General features: G+C 46.6%; 1 protein-coding gene across 1 annotated transcript; it reads left to right on the top strand.

Annotated features, from left to right (window-relative positions):
• The first annotated feature begins 5713 nt into the window (after window positions 1-5713).
• Window positions 5714-11781, top strand: LOC149276509 (wee1-like protein kinase 1-B). Its single transcript, XM_089503544.1, has 11 exons — window positions 5714-6058; window positions 8399-8601; window positions 8975-9041; window positions 9186-9358; window positions 9449-9570; window positions 9759-9905; window positions 10186-10281; window positions 10363-10448; window positions 10553-10723; window positions 11024-11169; window positions 11628-11781. The coding sequence occupies exons 1-11, from the start codon at window positions 5714-5716 to the stop codon at window positions 11779-11781; spliced, it is 1710 nt and encodes a 569-aa protein (XP_089359670.1).
• Window positions 11782-17329: the final 5548 nt, after the last annotated feature.

The raw sequence follows: 17329 nt of genomic DNA, 5'->3' as shown, positions 1-17329 counted from the left end.
GCCCCCCTTTTTGTGCATAAATACTGATTTATTACCCGCGTTTTCTAAATGCATTTGAATGCAAACGTTCAGACACCATCAGATCTGCTTAAAAGAACCCAAACTTCCTCCTTTAACAATATATTTCATTTCTTCCTCCTGCCAAACGTGTCACCTGAAACCTCCCGCAGGACGGCCCCCGTCCGGCCCCCGCACAACCGGTTTGTCTCGTTCGGTGCGGTAAATCTGGGCTGCAGGCGAGGATTTCGGAGAGCGTGGCAGGCGTAATGCCGTTTATATGAATTTTATAAACTACGCAAACTATAAAAGCACAACGGGCGAGAGGGAAGAATGCCGGGTTAAGGACACAACGGGCGGAATATTCCATGGTTACCACGGTGATTGCTGCACTTTTTGCCTCAGAACTGACCTTTAGAAATATGGCTATTTTTCCATTAATGTTCCATTGCTGGTTGGAAAAACGGCTGCCATTCTAAGGTAATTAGTCAGGAGGGGGCAAATACCCCCACATTAAACCCCCTAGGGTCGGCCCTTTATGGTGCAGGTACAGGGGATGCTTCACCTGACCTCCACTCACCTGCAGTTTAGTAAATACCCCCCCCTGCCCACTCACTCCGCACTCAGATCCTTGCTGTGTCCCAGCAGCATGTCACTCCAGGGCTGCACTCAAGTGATATTAAACTGCATCTTTTATTCCAGCTGATTAAAGACAATTTAAAGGTTTTTTTTATCTATAAACTGTAATTCTATCATTATTAACGTCTCCTGGGATGTCTAATTATTGTAAAGCCCTAACTGTAACTAAACCCCCACTAATCTATATTATTATACCCCCCCCTTAATCCCACTACAGAATCCCACTGGAGCCACTAATCCCGATAACAAATCATTCATCCAAAAGCCACATTCTACAATCTCTCGCTTTATCCTGGCGTAGGGACTGGAATCACAAGGTATCAGGAAACAGGTAGTTATGCCAATTTGCCTCATATATTTTTTTCTGGTAAAATAGAAACTTACCTTTAAATGATATATTTCTAAATGCCACGATAGATGAACACGACATACAGGCTAGTTATACGCATCTAGTGATGCTAAACACTGTGATGGCCACAGATCTGTCCAATCAGACAGGGGCAATGTTCATACCCAGCACAGAATCGATGAAAGATAAGTGGAACAGCCTCCCAGCAGAAGTGGTAGAGGCTAATCTACCGAGATAATTAAACAGTTTGAGTCTTTACAGGAAGAAAAACGGGACTAGAAGGGGCTGAATGATCTGCCGTCAGATTCTGTTTCACCCACCCAAACCCTATTCGCACTGTATGATCTCTGGGCATTCTGAGGACTCTTATTTACCCCACCAGAGGATGTGTTTGAGGCTATCGAAGGACTGTGCTGTCAGAGGCTACAGTGTTATTGCCCCCTTGGGGAACTGCCCTCCTTCCCAATCCCACAGTTACCCCACGTTTAGTAAATGTGAATACCCCGTCACCCCGTGTAGCAGACACGTCACCAATAGGTTTTTGTCATTCGATCTGATAAGGCGGCCTGGACACAATGGCTGCTGAAGATTATTGAAGCATACGGGGAGCAACCAGCAGCGCAGGAAGGTGAGTCCAGGTCCGGAACACAATGGCAGACGGGGCAGGAAACGGGGACGTGTTAGATGGAGGTAATTGTGATTTCACATAACAAAGCCTGGGGTAAGGTGCTGCTTTTACACGGTTAATCTCCTTTAACTCTTTCTGCTGCGTCTGGACCTTTGGCAACAATGGAATTTAAAGACAATTTAATTAGAGGTGATTTGCTTTAAATACTGACTCAATTGTGTTCAACCTGAAGAGTTTTAGCCATTTTGAGTTTCTGCACATATTCCCGATTATTTAATTTTGAGAGAAATACCGCCGATGCACAAAATCCAGCACATGGTATTTTTTTTATTTCACTTAAAATATATTACAGGAAACAGATGGTTACATAAACAGCCTGCCCCGTAACACACAATTCCAGCCCCAAAACTGGAAAAAAAGTGTCCTGTAACATTAAAAAATATATGTCAGGGTTCTCTCGCCACTCCAGGGTGACCCCAGCGACCCCCCCCTTTAAAAGCCGCTAGATGTGGGTAATACCTGCCGTTAGCGGCACGGAGAGAGTAGAAATCATCGGATCAGACGACCTCTTGCACTCTCTCCCTCTGTCTGATCCAGCATGCAGGAAGTGACATCACATCCATTTCCTGCATGCTGGATCAGTCTGCACGGAGGGAGACACAGGCAAGCTGTTTGGAGGCTAGGATGGCATAGAGAGGCTGTTTGGGGCAAAGTTGGCACAGCGAGACATGTTGCTTGGTGAAGGTGGGGGCTATGGGGCAATTTTTGCACCGGGCCCTGTGGTTTCTAGTTACGCCCCTCGTCCTCCTTGAAGAATATTACCATCTAGAGCAGATTTCTTCTGTTAATATCGATGACATTTTACTTATTGCAGCTCTGTCAGCCTGAGTAAATAAATAAAGCGCGTCTCCGTCAATATTTACATAAAGACTTACTTCCTCATTGAGTAAGAGCTCAGCAATCATATATATGAGGACATTCTCTATAATTACCACTCACATCCTTCAGAATGTAAGCTCTTGCGTTCGGGATCCTCCTACACTTTCAATGTTATCCTCTGTACAGCTCAGTGAAACGCGTCGATGCTTTAGTAGGAAAGCGAGGGGGGGGGGGGTGCTTTACATTACCTGTGAAAGACCAGGCTCTTCCAGGGTTAATCCCGGGGGGGGGGCTCCTTCGGTTCTGTTACAGTAGAGACAGCGGCCATTGTTAGTCTTCCAGGCAATTAGAGCGGCTGATTCTGGCCGAGCGACTCCTTTTATCACTAATGGGTTTCCCTGCAGAGAATTCACAAAACAAAAGAGAGTGAAACTGAATTTACTGCCACGATTTGCCTAATGGAGAGAAGTGTTGTCGTCGTCTGGGTTGGGTTTAACAAGGAAAAATATTATGAGGGGAAAAAAAGACAACATTCTCATCAAATATTTGACGAACCTTCTTTGCATTGTGTTGTAACTGTGCATGTCCGCCATCTGTCCCACTTTGCGCAGGATAGTCCCGATTCCACTCGAACTCTGTCATGCTTTTTGGGGACAGAGCTCAGCGAGACAGTGGGATTCGGGGCCACAATCCTAGCGCTGCCAGGTCGAGTGATACTTTGCCTTCCAAGATCCGACGCTGGGCATTCTGATTCGCCAGGGGTAGAAGTTGGGAGGTATACCTGTGATGCCCGTATACATAACAACAGACCCCCAGTTTGACCCCGTCTTTCTGGGTCTTGGAGAGCCCCATCTTTAAAAATTGAATCTGATTACTGCTGCAGGTGGGCGGCACAGAGTTTGGCATCTGATGGTGAAAGAAAGGATTCCTGATAACCAGAGCCTGGTGGTAGATAAGCGGAGCAGCCTCCCAGCAGAAGTGGTAGAGGGTAATACAGTGAGGGTATTAAACATGTATGGGATAGACATACGACTCCTGAATCTAAGACGAGACCAACAACTGATTAAGGTTTGAATCTTTACAGCAGGAGAAACGGGCCGGATGGGGCCGATCTGCCGGCAGGGTCTGGGTTTCTATAGAGCGGCATTCACCCAACTAGATGGGCCGATCTGCCGGAACATTCAATGGGCACAAACACGACTGGCCTTGAAATCCCAGAATAAACTGGAAGAATGGCTGGTCTTAATGAGTGATCCCTACATGGAGAGAACCGCCCAGCTGGCAGATGAGACATGAGATCAGCTGTCTGTCAGTGCGAACAGCTGACAATAAAGGGAAGGACCCGGCATGTACAGGACGTGAGTCAGGGGCCCGCATCATACGGCCTTATATGGTATGTATGACAGGGGTACAGAGTGTGTATGCGGCGTCTCACCCCTGGGGGGGGTTAAATGAGTTCAAAGGTAGATTAGATGCACCTCTTAAGTGCCCCGTATACAGCAGGGGAACCCCACACACAGGGCAGACCCTAAAATCTAATGAAGCCCCCCAAAGATGAGGTCGCCCTATTGACCTAACAACCTGCGCTCACCGTCATCAGAAAAGCCTCAGATATATTACTTTTAAAAATAAGATTCAACATTCTTATATTACTGAAAACAGCACTTTTACCAAATTAAAGGATTTAAAGCGCAGATTGTTTTCCATGAGCAGTAAATAGTAAATAGTTTTTGAAAGGATTTTTTCTGGCGCTGTCTCTTTAATCCACTCTTGTTTTGTCACTGATTTAATTACCCGCAATCACGATCTCATCAGACTAAGGATTAACCCTTTATCAGTTGTCGTCATTGAAGCCGTATCTGTTGACAGCAGACGTCTGCCTGCCACTGACCTACCAATAAACAATTGGGGTTTCCCCCCCCCCCCGTCTGGGCAGGTAGGGTGACCCCGTCACAGGGCTCTCTGGGGGGGACCTGCGTACAGGAAACGTTTAAAACACACAAATCTGGGGTGGATTACGGGAAAGAGATGGCGGAGATCACACAGACAGCGTGCAGATAACGCGCGTCGTCACCGGCCTCGGGCATGAAAGGTGCGCAGAACACGTCTGGACGGGTCCCTGATAACGGTGCAACCGCGTGACGGCTTCATCAGACTACCCGCATGTAATTGGGCACCTGACTGAACTGCCCCACCACAAAAAACATGGGGTGGCAGATCACTTAGAGCTGCACCGAGATAACCCAAAGAATTACCTCAGAGATTTACCCCAAAACATAATACATCCATTGACATGCCCCCAGCTGGGGTACTTTGTGTCATATGCCCTTAGATAAACAACTTCTCTGTCATTCATGTCCTGACATGTATCCAGCTGGGGTAGTATGTGCCATTCAGTACTCACTGGGATACTTTGCGTCATAGGCCTTCATATGCCTAAAGTTAAGGAACTTTGTGTCACACATGTCTTGACATGCCCCCAGTCGGGGTACTTTGTGTTTTTATGTCGTCACATGCCACGAGCTGGGGTACTATATGCGTTATACGGTACTCACATGCCCCAGGCTGGGTTACTTTGTATCAAGCCCCCGCAGCCTCGGTTACTGGGAGGCGGGGGGTTTTGGGGCGCTGTTTATTGCTCTGAGGTAACCGGACAGTAGCTCCTCCTACTTATACCGCTTGATCCCGCCCCTCCATGCCATGTATCACCAGCCTGCCTAACCGCCTCTCTGAGTCGCCACATTCGCGCCAAAATGCCGTCATCGTGCACGAGGCCTCCGGGCTGCTGCTGACGAGCACTAGTTTTGAACCGCATTACGACCTCTGATTGGCTGCCTTTTGTCCGCGCCTCCTGGTGACTCAGTGTTTCGCTTTCCCATTGGCCCGCCCCGGGCTCCACCCTCCGTGTGTAACGGTCGCGCCAGCCGAGTTACCACAGCGGCGACCAGAGGGAACTGCAGCCTGGGGAGATCCCGATCAGTACCGGACGGACACCCGCCTCATCCTTAGATCTCAGCTCGCGACTGTCACCCGTCTCCGCAGAAAGTTGTCTCTGGGTTTAGCACCTGACGTGTCTCCTGTGTGCACCGAACACTCGCCGCCTCTCTCCCGGACTGGTCCCCTGGATTACCTCTTACATTCCCCGGATTACTCCACTCTATCTCGGCCTCCGGCCAGCGGATGATGCTGTGCGGCCCTGCCCGGGGCCCCGATCGCGCATCATGAGTTTCAGCTCGACTCCCCGCAGCCCGGGCCTGCTCCGCACCCGCCTGCAGTTCTCTCCCAGTGACTGTGAGGAGGAGGATGGACATAGCACCGGTGAGGACTCGGCCTTTCAGGAGTCTGATTCGCCCGTTTCTGGCTCGAGGGGACAGCTCGAGGAGGGGCTCGGCTGCTCCCCGGTCAAGTCCCCCGGGGATTACTTCATGAACGGCACCCCGTCTCCGAGCCGCTACCGGAGGCAGGAGCGGGAGGGCTCGAGTTCCCCCATCCCAGACTGTCCGGGCACCCCGCCCCACAAGACTTTCCGCAAACTGCGGCTCTTTGACACACCGCACACCCCCAAGGTAAGGCCCAGGACCCCCAAAGACACTGAATGATACCTTCCCGATAATCTTTGTGCACCCCCAGTGTAAAACCCGGGTCCCCGTGAGCACTGCATCGGCCCCTGAGGTAAGGCCTGGGGCCCCTATACATTCTGTACCCCCGTATATACAAAGCCACTATATCTATCTATATATATATATATATATATATCTCATACACACACACACAAACAATTTAGGGTCTGGTATACCCATTATATGCAGTTTATACCCAGACTCGCTTTCTATGTGTATAGCTATATACTGCATTAGATTGTAAGCTCTTTGAGCAGCGACCGCCTTTCCTGATGTATTCCTGCCCTTTGGATCGAAGTGCCTGCAGCTTCCCTGTAGTTATGACAGCGCTATTTGTGCCTCCCTTCATTATACTGTACAGCACTGAGTACATCTGTTGCTGCTGTAAGTAGTAATATACCTGTGTGAGGTAGTCTGTCATGTACTCTGCCTCCAGGTAAAGGGCACCCAGTGTATACCCATGTATACACCGCGTAGTGGGCAGCTTACATTGCGGTGGGTGCCTTCTGTACCATTCCACAAATACCCCCTTGCTTATAGAGGATGCTGTGGATACCCCACAGTCGGTGCGTCCCTGTAAGAGATGGGGGTCCCGATCGCATATTACATACACCTGCCAGGCGCGTGAAGCCGAGCTGTATGCACCCAGAAGCCAGGCGCTGCCCCCTCCTATCGAGTTTCCCCCACGCTGCGGATCTTTGCGGACGGCTTCTTTCTGAGCGTCGCGTTGAGCTCGTTCCTAAAATGTGTGTGCTGTGTAAACGCCTGTAAGCTCGTTCCTCCCTTGTATGTCAGACACCCCAATATCCTGATTCAAGGTACTGGGGAAACATGAGCCCTAAGCCAGGGTTTGCTTCTTTGATCCGTAATTGTGGCCATGGCCCCTGCGCCGCAGTAGGTGGGCCCATGCGCCGGATACGAGAGCTGTAAAGGGGCGCTCCAGCCACCATCTGCCCCTGTGACGTCTGATGGCAGAGCGTTGCAGGCGCTGTCAGGTTCCTCTGTGCATTTGCCCCGTTTCCTTGCCCCCCAGCTGTCAGTAGGGGCAGAATCCCACCGCGTGCATCCCCTGCGCAGACATCAGCGGAATTTCAATCCGCTCCAGCATTGGCCAGATATTTCCTACCGGCGCGCGTGCGCAGAAAGCGCTCCCCTTAAGGGTTTTGGGCTTTTTCCTCCTCGTGTTTATTGCAGCTTAAAGTGCCTGCAAAGTTCTTCATGAAGTCTTTTCGTTGGGGGTGTAGGGGGAGGTTTAAACGCCCCCCTTATCTGTAAATGTTGGGGTCATTCATAAGTGACTGTATGCGGTAACGGGTCATAGCCGAGTGTGTGCTCTGTAATATCCTGAGTGAATGTGAAAAGTGTCAGAGTTCCAGTGGTCAGACACAGCTGTGTTTGGGCATGTGGCGGTGAGCCCGGGGGTAGCACCTCGCCCTGTTGGGGGGTGTCCTTCTAGAAACATTTCTTGGTTTTCCCACCTGGATTGGCCAAGCAGGCGTGTAATTATTGTACACAATGCGTATGTTGGTGTCGCTTACATGTGAGATCACTTCGCTAATGTACATACATACATACATGCTGCACTTCCCACAATGCTGTGCTCGTGAGTCATGTGACCCTGGCTGGCCGTGATGGGCGGGGCTCTGCATTGTGCGGTGTTTGTGTAAATGTGTTGTGCGGTTTGTGTACAGTGAGGTACAGTCAGCGTGGCCCCCGTGAAGATGTCTCACTGTTTGGGTGAAAGCACCCGGCCCTTTTTTATTTATAGCCCTTAAAATCCTACCTGTGGCTACGAGTCACGCTGACTCATGACTTGGGATCTGCTTTGCGTGGCCGCTCCTCTACTCCCCCTCCCCCACTTGCCCCTGCTCCGGAATTTGGTCATGGGATGGGGGATGGGATGTGTATCAGACCCCAGGGCTCTATGGGGGAGGGGAAGTCTCCCTTTGAAGAGTGGCTAGTGGACAATAAACTGGAAAACTTAATTGGGTTGGCGGTTAACCCTTTCATTATAAAGGTGCTTAATGCACGGCTTTAGTTGGTTGCGGTTACCGACATGCAAGATAAACGGATTTAGCCGCATCGGCCAAAAGCCAAACGGGGTTCTTAGTGAAAGTTAATATCTTTTATTCGGCCGACGTAAGAAGCGGGGTGTCGGTGACCGGAATCTTGTGCTTTTTGCGTTCTCTGCAGTTGCGTTTGCTGTCGGCTGTACGTCCCGGCAAGCGCGTGTAACTTTGGGGCTCGTGGTAACCTTTGACCTTTCTTCTGCGCTCTTTTTCTCAGAGTTTGTTGTCGAAGGCTCGGGTCGGCGGCTCCAGCTCCGTCAGGTGCAAAGGGGGCACTCTATTCCCAGAATCAGGGAAACCGGGAAAAACAGAGTCCGCCTACAGCACGCCGCAGGTCAACATCAACCCCTTCACCCCCGATTCCCTGGATCTGCAGAACTCAACCGGCCTTCGCAGGCGCAAGAGAACACATTGGGATGAGTAAGTGTTATACGTTAATGTAAAGATAATATATAATACACCTGAGAGAGGGATATATGTTAATGTAAAGATTATATATATAGATAGATAGATAGATAGATATGTATATATAGATATGTGTGTGTGTGTATATATATATATATATATATATATATATATATATATATATTAGTACATCTGAGAGAGGGATATATGTTAATGTAAAGATAATATATAGCTACACCTGCTCGGCAACGGAGATTTACTCTCGGTGGATCTGTAGCCGGTTTGTTAAGCTGTGTAACCCTTCGGCGCGCGCATGTTCCGTCAAGTGATGTCAAGGGTCAAACGCTGTCTCAGAGACTGAAATGTGTGTTTTTAATCCTACTTTCAGTTCTTATGGGGAAGATATGGAGGGCAGCGATGGAGAATTGGAAGAGGAAAGTGTCCGACCTGCTAAGGTAAATATTATATAAAGCGCTTTCCGAGGAGCCGGCACTCCAGCTCCATGATGTGGTCGAGGCTTTCCATTTTTTATTACATATATTTTATTATCTCTTGATTTTTGTTCAATTGTCGACTTCTTATGTTTTTGTTCTTTCCAGAGAATAACTATAACGGAAAGCAATATGAAATCCCGATACGCAACAGAGTTCCATGAACTCGAGATTATAGGCTCCGGAGAGTTTGGGTCCGTGTTCAAGTGCGTGAAGCGTCTGGATGGCTGCATCTACGCCATTAAACGCTCCAAGAAGCCTCTAGCTGGCTCAGTGGATGAGTAAGTATTGCATAAAATCAGCGATGGGGGGCAGCGTGCCGTCACAACAATCCTCTCGGGGGATATTCAGCTCTCGTTATCTACTTCCAGGCAGAACGCTCTCCGGGAGGTGTATGCGCATGCTGTCCTCGGGCAGCATGCTCACGTAGTCCGGTATTACTCGGCTTGGGCCGAAGACGATCATATGCTCATCCAGAATGAGTACTGCAATGGTGAGAACATGCCTTTTATATACACTATTTAATATGTTCCATATTTCATGAAGCGCATTTTTAGTTGGACGCAGAGCATAAGACATAATCTATATAAAAACATACGACGACGTACGATGTCATCTGGAGGTCTCCGAACTTCTCATTGGTTGCGTATTTTCATTTACGCCGTAACTTTTTGTGTTTAGGTGGCAGTTTAGCTGACGCAATCAGTGAAAATTACCGGACGATGCGCTTCTTCACAGAACCCGAATTAAAGGATTTGCTCCTGCAGGTGGCTCGTGGTCTGAAATATATTCATTCAATGTCTCTGGTGCACATGGACATCAAGCCAAGTACGTGCTTCGTGTTCTCACCCCTGCACTGCTAAATCTGAAATAAATCAGCTCAGTATCTGCACTTAGGGGTTAAATCTGTCCATGTGGGGGGTTAGGAACCCAGACAGAGCAGAGTCTGCTTTCTACATGTATAATTAGTGGAGAATTTATATCAAGAGCCAGTATAGCAGCCGTCGGTTCTGAATCCTCCTCCAATCACCATTCCACGTCTGTAAAAGCTGCGTAAAGGACAGTTTAAAGGGACCATTAAGTAAACTTTTAGTCTTTTTCCCATCAGGTAATATTTTTATTTCTCGGATATCTGTCCCAAGCTCTGCATTGGATGAGGTTGATGACGACGAGTGCGCCCCTCGGAAAGTTACTTATAAAATAGGTAAGAGTGTTTGCAGCTGACGGTGTGTTTGGCTGAAATGTTATTGCGTGGCACAATTATTTAGCTTCACTTTTGTGACAGGTGACCTTGGCCACGTGACGCGTGTGAGCAGCCCCCAAGTGGAGGAGGGAGACAGTCGGTTCCTTGCTAATGAAGTCTTGCAGGAGGTAAGCAATGTCCCGGCCCGGCTTTCTGCGCGTTGTCATAGAATGTGTGGCTTTGTCAACCGCAGCATCAGCTGGAAACCACATTTGGCTTTTTCTCTCTCTAGAACTATACTCACTTGCCCAAGGCGGACATCTTTGCCCTGGCGCTGACAGTATGGTGCGCCGCTGGCGCTGAGCCCCTTCCGTCCAACGGGGAGCCCTGGCACGAAATCCGGCAAGGCAAATTACCGCGGATTCCACAGCTGCTGTCCCAGGAGCTGCTCGATTTGATTAAGGTAACATTTAATTCTGAGTGATAAATCAGACAGGTAGAGGTGGAATTCTCTGTTCTGTAATACAGAGCCATCATAATCTTAAAGAGCAGCAGCCTCCTGTGCCGGTATGTCTTAATGTGTTTGGTAATTGTCCCTCTATTTTAATAGCTTATTTACCGTAGCTCAGTAAATGTACATTACTATGAAACTTGCAGATAGAAGAAAATGTGTTTCTTTTTCTGGTCGTTTAGGTTATAATAAAGCACAAACTTAAACTGATAAAGTGCTCTGAGTTTGATCCTTCTTTTTTTTCTCTTCTAGCTCATGATCTCTCCAGATCCAGAGAAAAGGCCTTCGTCCGTGGCCCTCGTGAAGCATTCGGTGCTCTTATCCGCCTCTCGGAAAAGCGCTGAACAGTTGCGGATAGAGCTGAATGCTGAAAAGTTTAAAAATGCCCTTCTTCAAAAGTAAGTGTACGAGCTAAAGACGTAATCGGGCCAGAAATACCCCCCTTCCCAGTGCCAGATTCTAACACGTTCTTCTGTGTGAGCGTCATGGCAGCCTGTCCTTATTGGCTTCGAGACAATATCATTAAAATATTTCCTAAGTAGTGTCTCGCCTATGCCTCGTACCGTAAATTTATACAACTTTATTGCGGGATACCGGCCACCGTGTCACGGATATTTTTTTTGCCCCTTAGCAGGTCTCGAACCTGTAACCTCGTGCTTCTGTGTCCCCGTACAAATCTCAGCCGCCACTGGGCTGGTTGCTCTGCATCAATCCTTTTCCCAACCTCGCACCAAAGGGCTTTGAGAGAGAGCCTCCAGTGGTGCCGACTGTATGCGAGGAGACGCGGGGTTTAGGTTACGTTGGCCGCCTCGCCTATCCTATCAGAGGATGTTAATTTATGACTTTGCTTTCCCAGGGAACTGAAGAAAGCGCAGATGGCAAAAGCGGCCGCTGAAGAAAGAGTTCTCTTCCCGGACCGAGTGACGACGAGGTCAACTTCGCAAAGCAGCAGAGCGACGCGCCTTATCGGGAAGAAGATGAACCGCTCTGTTAGCCTTACTATATACTAACGCACATACCGTGCCGCCATCGCTCCGCGGTCGCCGTAACGTTTACGGCTTTAGAGTTCGGCTTTTTAATGGACGGTGTGTAGCTGTAGATGTTAATGATTAACATCCCTGTTGAGGTTTTATAGGATTTTTTTTGTATTGTCTGAATTATGGTTCAGTTAATTACTTCTGTGCCCCGGTTGGTAGACGGGAGTCCTCAAAATATTGTATTTGTATTTTCATTACAAATTGGCACTAAATGGAAAAACCCAGGGGTAGATATTCTTAGGGTGTCTATTCAAAGCGGATAACGTGCTTGAAGTTAGTAAGTCTTTCTAGGACCCATAATGTTAGCCTCTATAGGGGTAAAGTGATGATAGTCTGGCTATTAGAAGCCAGGAGAAGAGAGAGCCCTTTCAGAACACACAAGCGGGCAAGTTGGTGGCTTCTTACACCAAGTACCGGCCCTGCCTTTCATCGATAATTTTTTTTTTAATGCGTTTCTCTCCAGTAATAGCTGATAGGTATAAAGCGCCGCAATGTGCGCTGATCCAGTGTTCCCTTCCTGTAAATTTGTATAATAATCTGGCTTTTGTGTCAAGTTTCTGTAGGTAGCGGTGGAAGCCGACACGAGCCGCTAATTTTTTTGTACGATGGTACATTTTTATTGTGAATTTTTATTGTATATTCAACTCTAAGCACTTTGGCACCAGGCAAATTGTGTGGAAACCCATGTGTTTATTTGCCATGTGAAATTTGCTGCTATTTTAGGTTTTTGTCTTGTGTTTTTTTTTTTTTCTTCTCTATTGGCTGTAAAACTGTAGCATTAAACAATCATCGTTGTACTTTAACCCAGGAATCCCCAATGTGAACGGCCCGGTAGTTGGAAAGATTGTCGATTACCCGAGCTCCTTACAGTTTGAGCGAGAATGTGCCCCGTTACCCTCTCCTACGTGTATTATGTTTTATGGGACTTTTCTGCTCTATTGCCTGAGTTGTAGATTTACTGTACATATTTCTTTGTGTATTTTGTCTTTAACGTGAAGCCCACGGGAGCCCCGAGCTTCTTTTAAGTGCTACCCCTTGTTTAAAAACGGCAATGAATTCCTCTTTGCATACAAGATATGCAGTGATTACGATCCCTCTTCCATCTCTGTTTGTGCCGAAGTGCGCTGGATCCTCGAGTACATATACTGTATTACCCCCGAGCTCTTGTCAGACGCCCCTTCTCAGTGTTTTTTCCTTGGAGACAGTATTTGCCGCGGATTATAGATCTGCTTTCCTCCACGGAATGTGCAAACGTAATGAAGTCTCCAATTTCTGGCTCCCAGGGCAGGTTTGTTCAAACCGTTTAGGTAATTGGGGCCTCGTTTTGTACGCCTGACTGTTCCTTCTTCAAACAAAGCTGCGTTTTGATAAAGAACGAGCCGGTGCTTCCGGTTCTGCGCTTGTGATCATTTTTGTTTCTGTAAAAAAAATGTGTAAATAAAGTTTGTGCCTTTCTGTCGCTGCTGTTGTGATGTAGTTTTTGTTGCGCTCTTGAATTATTGTGTAAAGGCCACGCAGGTTTTAATGCCCCCATCAGAAGAGCCCTGGGTCATCACAGGGAAAAAAATGGACAAGTCTTCCTGCTGGATCCTTCCGGGTTAAACGGTAGGCGAGATGTGCTGACACTTGGCCAAACTGGAGCCGTCATGAGGCAGAGGGGGTCTCATCCACTCATCAAGGGTCTTCTGTCAAATGCCTTATAAGCTGCGTGTTCCTAAAGGGGACCCCCAATACCTTGCCTAAATCTTATCCTTTGCTGGAACTTAAACAAGTATTCCACTTCTCATCATCCTCGGGCAAGCTCTTTGGGATCCGCGCAGGGACAATGTATCTTGCATGTCGCCGTGTAAGTATAGCGGATGCAAGTTGCCAAAAAGAGGGCCGTTGTGTCTTCTGCGCAAAATGTTCAGCCTAATTTTTGCTCACGTTAGGGACATCGTTTGGCTCCGTGTGATGTCATCGTCCTGTTTGGGAGAGGAGACGCCGGAGCTCTGCGAAGACTGAAGAAGCGAGGAAACCCTTCTGGTAAGTCCCCAGCTCGCTTCTCATCACTAGTGAGCTAAACTCACAACGCTGGGTACCCTGCTCACTAAATGGCTCTACCGCCAGGAAAAAATGTTTTCCCTGATGTGATGTTTTTTTGCTCACTGATGTGTTCCCTGTGCGGACCCTGCGCGGGTGGTGACTAGACAGGTAAGAGGGTTCATCAGTTAATGTGCGTGGGAATAAAACGCGTTGTTGCTTCTCTATAATGCTAGAAAATATATATATATATATATATATATATATATATATATATATATTGAAGTCTGATCCCTTGCTTTAGGAGCTTGCAAGCTTAGTTGGCACCCCCTTTCTCATGAAGGAGGGCTTACAGTCCGTACGTTTTGCATGCTAAGCGCAGTCACCTACTTAGTACCTCTGACTAAGTGTTTAGTTCACGTTTTTGTTTTTTGTTTTGCGGCCCGCTCTGTATGGCCGTTAACGATCTGTCGGGGTCATGACTGGGTCCTTGCTGGGAGCCGCGGCGTTATTCCTGTTCGGCCAGCAGGGGGCAGCCTTTTCCGTGTTATTTTGGAGCGATGATGCCGCCGTTAATCCTGTGCATGTCGCAATTCTTTACAACACGTTATTGTATTTATAAGTATTTACACGCCAGCTGCGTACGTGGCACAGAGGGGCCACAGGAGAAAAACGAGGTGGGAAACGGGACGCGGTAATAAAATCACGGATCTTGCCCCAAAAATCAGATAATGTGAACCTGCAGATACAATCACCCAAATATGTATATTTCAACCCAAACCACCCGCTTTCTACTTACTTTTAATCTGATTAAAATAAATTATAGAGAAATGTTTAAATCTTGCGATGGTTTTTTAGGGTGTCTCTTATTTCTGCAGCTGTTCTTAGGAGAAACGCGTGACTTTCACTTCCCTTCCGAGCCGTGGGTTCTGTGACCCCTGAGTGGTGATTTGGGATTTTTCACCCGTTTAGTGTTTTCCCCTTTTGGTCCCCCGAGGACCCCGAAGCAGTCACTTCCCTGTAGCATGTGGCTGAGAAGTGTCTCGTCTTTGAATTAACTAGCGCGTGACGGCAGCCGCCATGTGACCTCGCGAAATGCGTCAGACTCCTGTCTTAGGGACGTGTTAGTGCATCGAGTTTACATAGAATCTTAATGCTTTAGATTAGCTTTTTAACCAGTTGCTGACTGACCTGACCTATAGGAGGACATGATTGAAACATCCCGATATACCGAACACAGCGACTGATTCTGGCCGGGGGCAGCAGCGGTCCCTCTGGTACAAAACGGGGGGGGGGGCACCCCTCTTGGGTGATGAGACCCCACTGTGCCCCCCATAGACTGCATTAATATGTTATGTGCCTTTAAGACTCAGCGCTGGGGTATGACATCATGTCACGGCACTCTGCAGTAAGGACGGCAAATATCTCACTGACTGAACGAGTGTATTCTATTATATAGTACATGGTATATATAGCCCAGTATATACCCTGTACAGCGCTGGCATTATATATAGTGCAGTATATATAGCCCGGTATGTACTCTGTACAGTGCTGCCAGTATATATATATATATATATATATATATATATATATATACCTGGTATGTACCCTGTACAGCGTAGTCAGTATATATATATATATATAGCCCGGTATGTACCCTGTACCGTGCAGCCAGTATATATATAGCCCGGTATGTACCATGTACAGCGCTGGCAGTATATATATAGCCCCGTATGTACCCTGTACCGTGCAGCCAGTATATATATATATAGCCCAGCAGTATGTACCCTGTACAGCGCAGCCAGTAAAATATATAGCCCCGTATGTACCCTGTACAGTGCAGCCAGTATATATATATAGCCCCGTATGTACCCTGTACAGTGCAGCCAGTATATATATATATATATATATATTAGTCTAGGGTTGCAACTGATTTTCATAATCGGCTGAATTTTTTTTTCAATTAATCGGCAAAAAAAAAAATGAAAATTTTTCATTTATTTAAAATAATGTAACAAACAGGATGTTAAAAACAAACAGCAGATTTTAAAAAACTTTGAGAAAAATGCATTTCATGTTTTTATTTCCCAACCTGCCCCCCCCCCCCAGTTATGCACATTTGAGCCCAGGCTTGCCACTCCGCCCTCCCCACATATGCCTTATATCCCCTATATGCCTTATACTGCCCATATGCCATAGTGCCCTCTGATATGCCTTATACCCCAAATATGCCACTCTGCCCTCCGGATATGCCTTATACCCCCAGATATGCTCATCTGCCCCCCCCCCATATGCCACTCTGCCCCCTGATATGCCTTATACTCGTTATAGGCCATGCCCCCCAAATATGCCTTATAACCCCCTATAGGAATAATACCCTGTACAGCACTGCCACTATATATATATATATATATATATATATAACTGGTATATATAGCCTGGGAATAATACCCTGTACAGTGCTGCCAGTGTATATATATATATATATATATATGTCCAAAAATAGTTACGGGCACTCCAGGGACTTTCCAAAAAACCACACAAACAACTTCGGTTTTCAAGTCAACGTTTCAGTCTTGTTTATTGCAGACTTTCATCGGGACATGACAAAAAACGAAATGCAAGTGAAATTTATACCCTAAAACAACATAATTAGCAAGACTTACCACACCTGTAGTGCTAGGAGTGTCTGAACCCGGCGTGTATCATCCCCCAGTGCGCATGTGCATTACGTCACCTGCTACGTCCGGAATCTCAGACGTTCAATCTGTGTGCTGGGTAATCATGGCAACATTTATGTATATTTAAACTGCAAGGAATCCACATAGTACAAATCTAATATACCGGAATCCCAACCTTTATGAATGTATATGTATTATTGTGCTCAACAAGTAAACTGTGAATACTATACAAATATGTATAGTATTTAAAAAGTGTTTCGAAAAATATGTAAAAAAATGTTGTTGAAAATGTGATGTGAACAACTAATATGAATATAGGTGTAGGTCTGAGTGCCGGATCCTTATAGTAACATTTGTATTTAAAGTGTAGGAATCTGCATAATCCGTGTCCCGTGTACCGGCATCTCAGTCTCTATATATGTATATATAAAAAAGTGTATATAGTGCTGTAATCGGGTATATTGGATCGATGATATATATCTCCAAGTGCCAGGTGCTTATAATCACGTTTATTTATGGTGCAAGGATCTGCATAGTCCGTGTCTCTTATACTGGCATCTCAGTCTCTATGTATATATATGTAAACGTGTGTATAGTGCTATACTTGTATCTATCAGATCGCTTATATTCATATAATAAAAAATATAGTACTTAAAAAATGTGAATATATTATAATAAAAAAGAAATATATAAACTGATGTGTGTGTGTGTATATGTATATAGTGTAAATACCTTACTATGTTATAGATGTATAATTAAATAGATACACGAATCCATTATAGTGACAAATTAAATAGAAATAGAAATATTCAATCATG

This window comes from Sceloporus occidentalis, unplaced genomic scaffold (genome assembly GCF_023333645.1).
Source record: "Sceloporus occidentalis isolate IW3139 unplaced genomic scaffold, rSceOcc1.0.p SCAF_235, whole genome shotgun sequence".
NCBI lineage: Eukaryota > Metazoa > Chordata > Lepidosauria > Squamata > Phrynosomatidae > Sceloporus > Sceloporus occidentalis.
The sequence above is the reverse complement of the archived record's forward strand: the minus strand, read 5'-3'. Positions and strand labels throughout refer to the sequence as shown.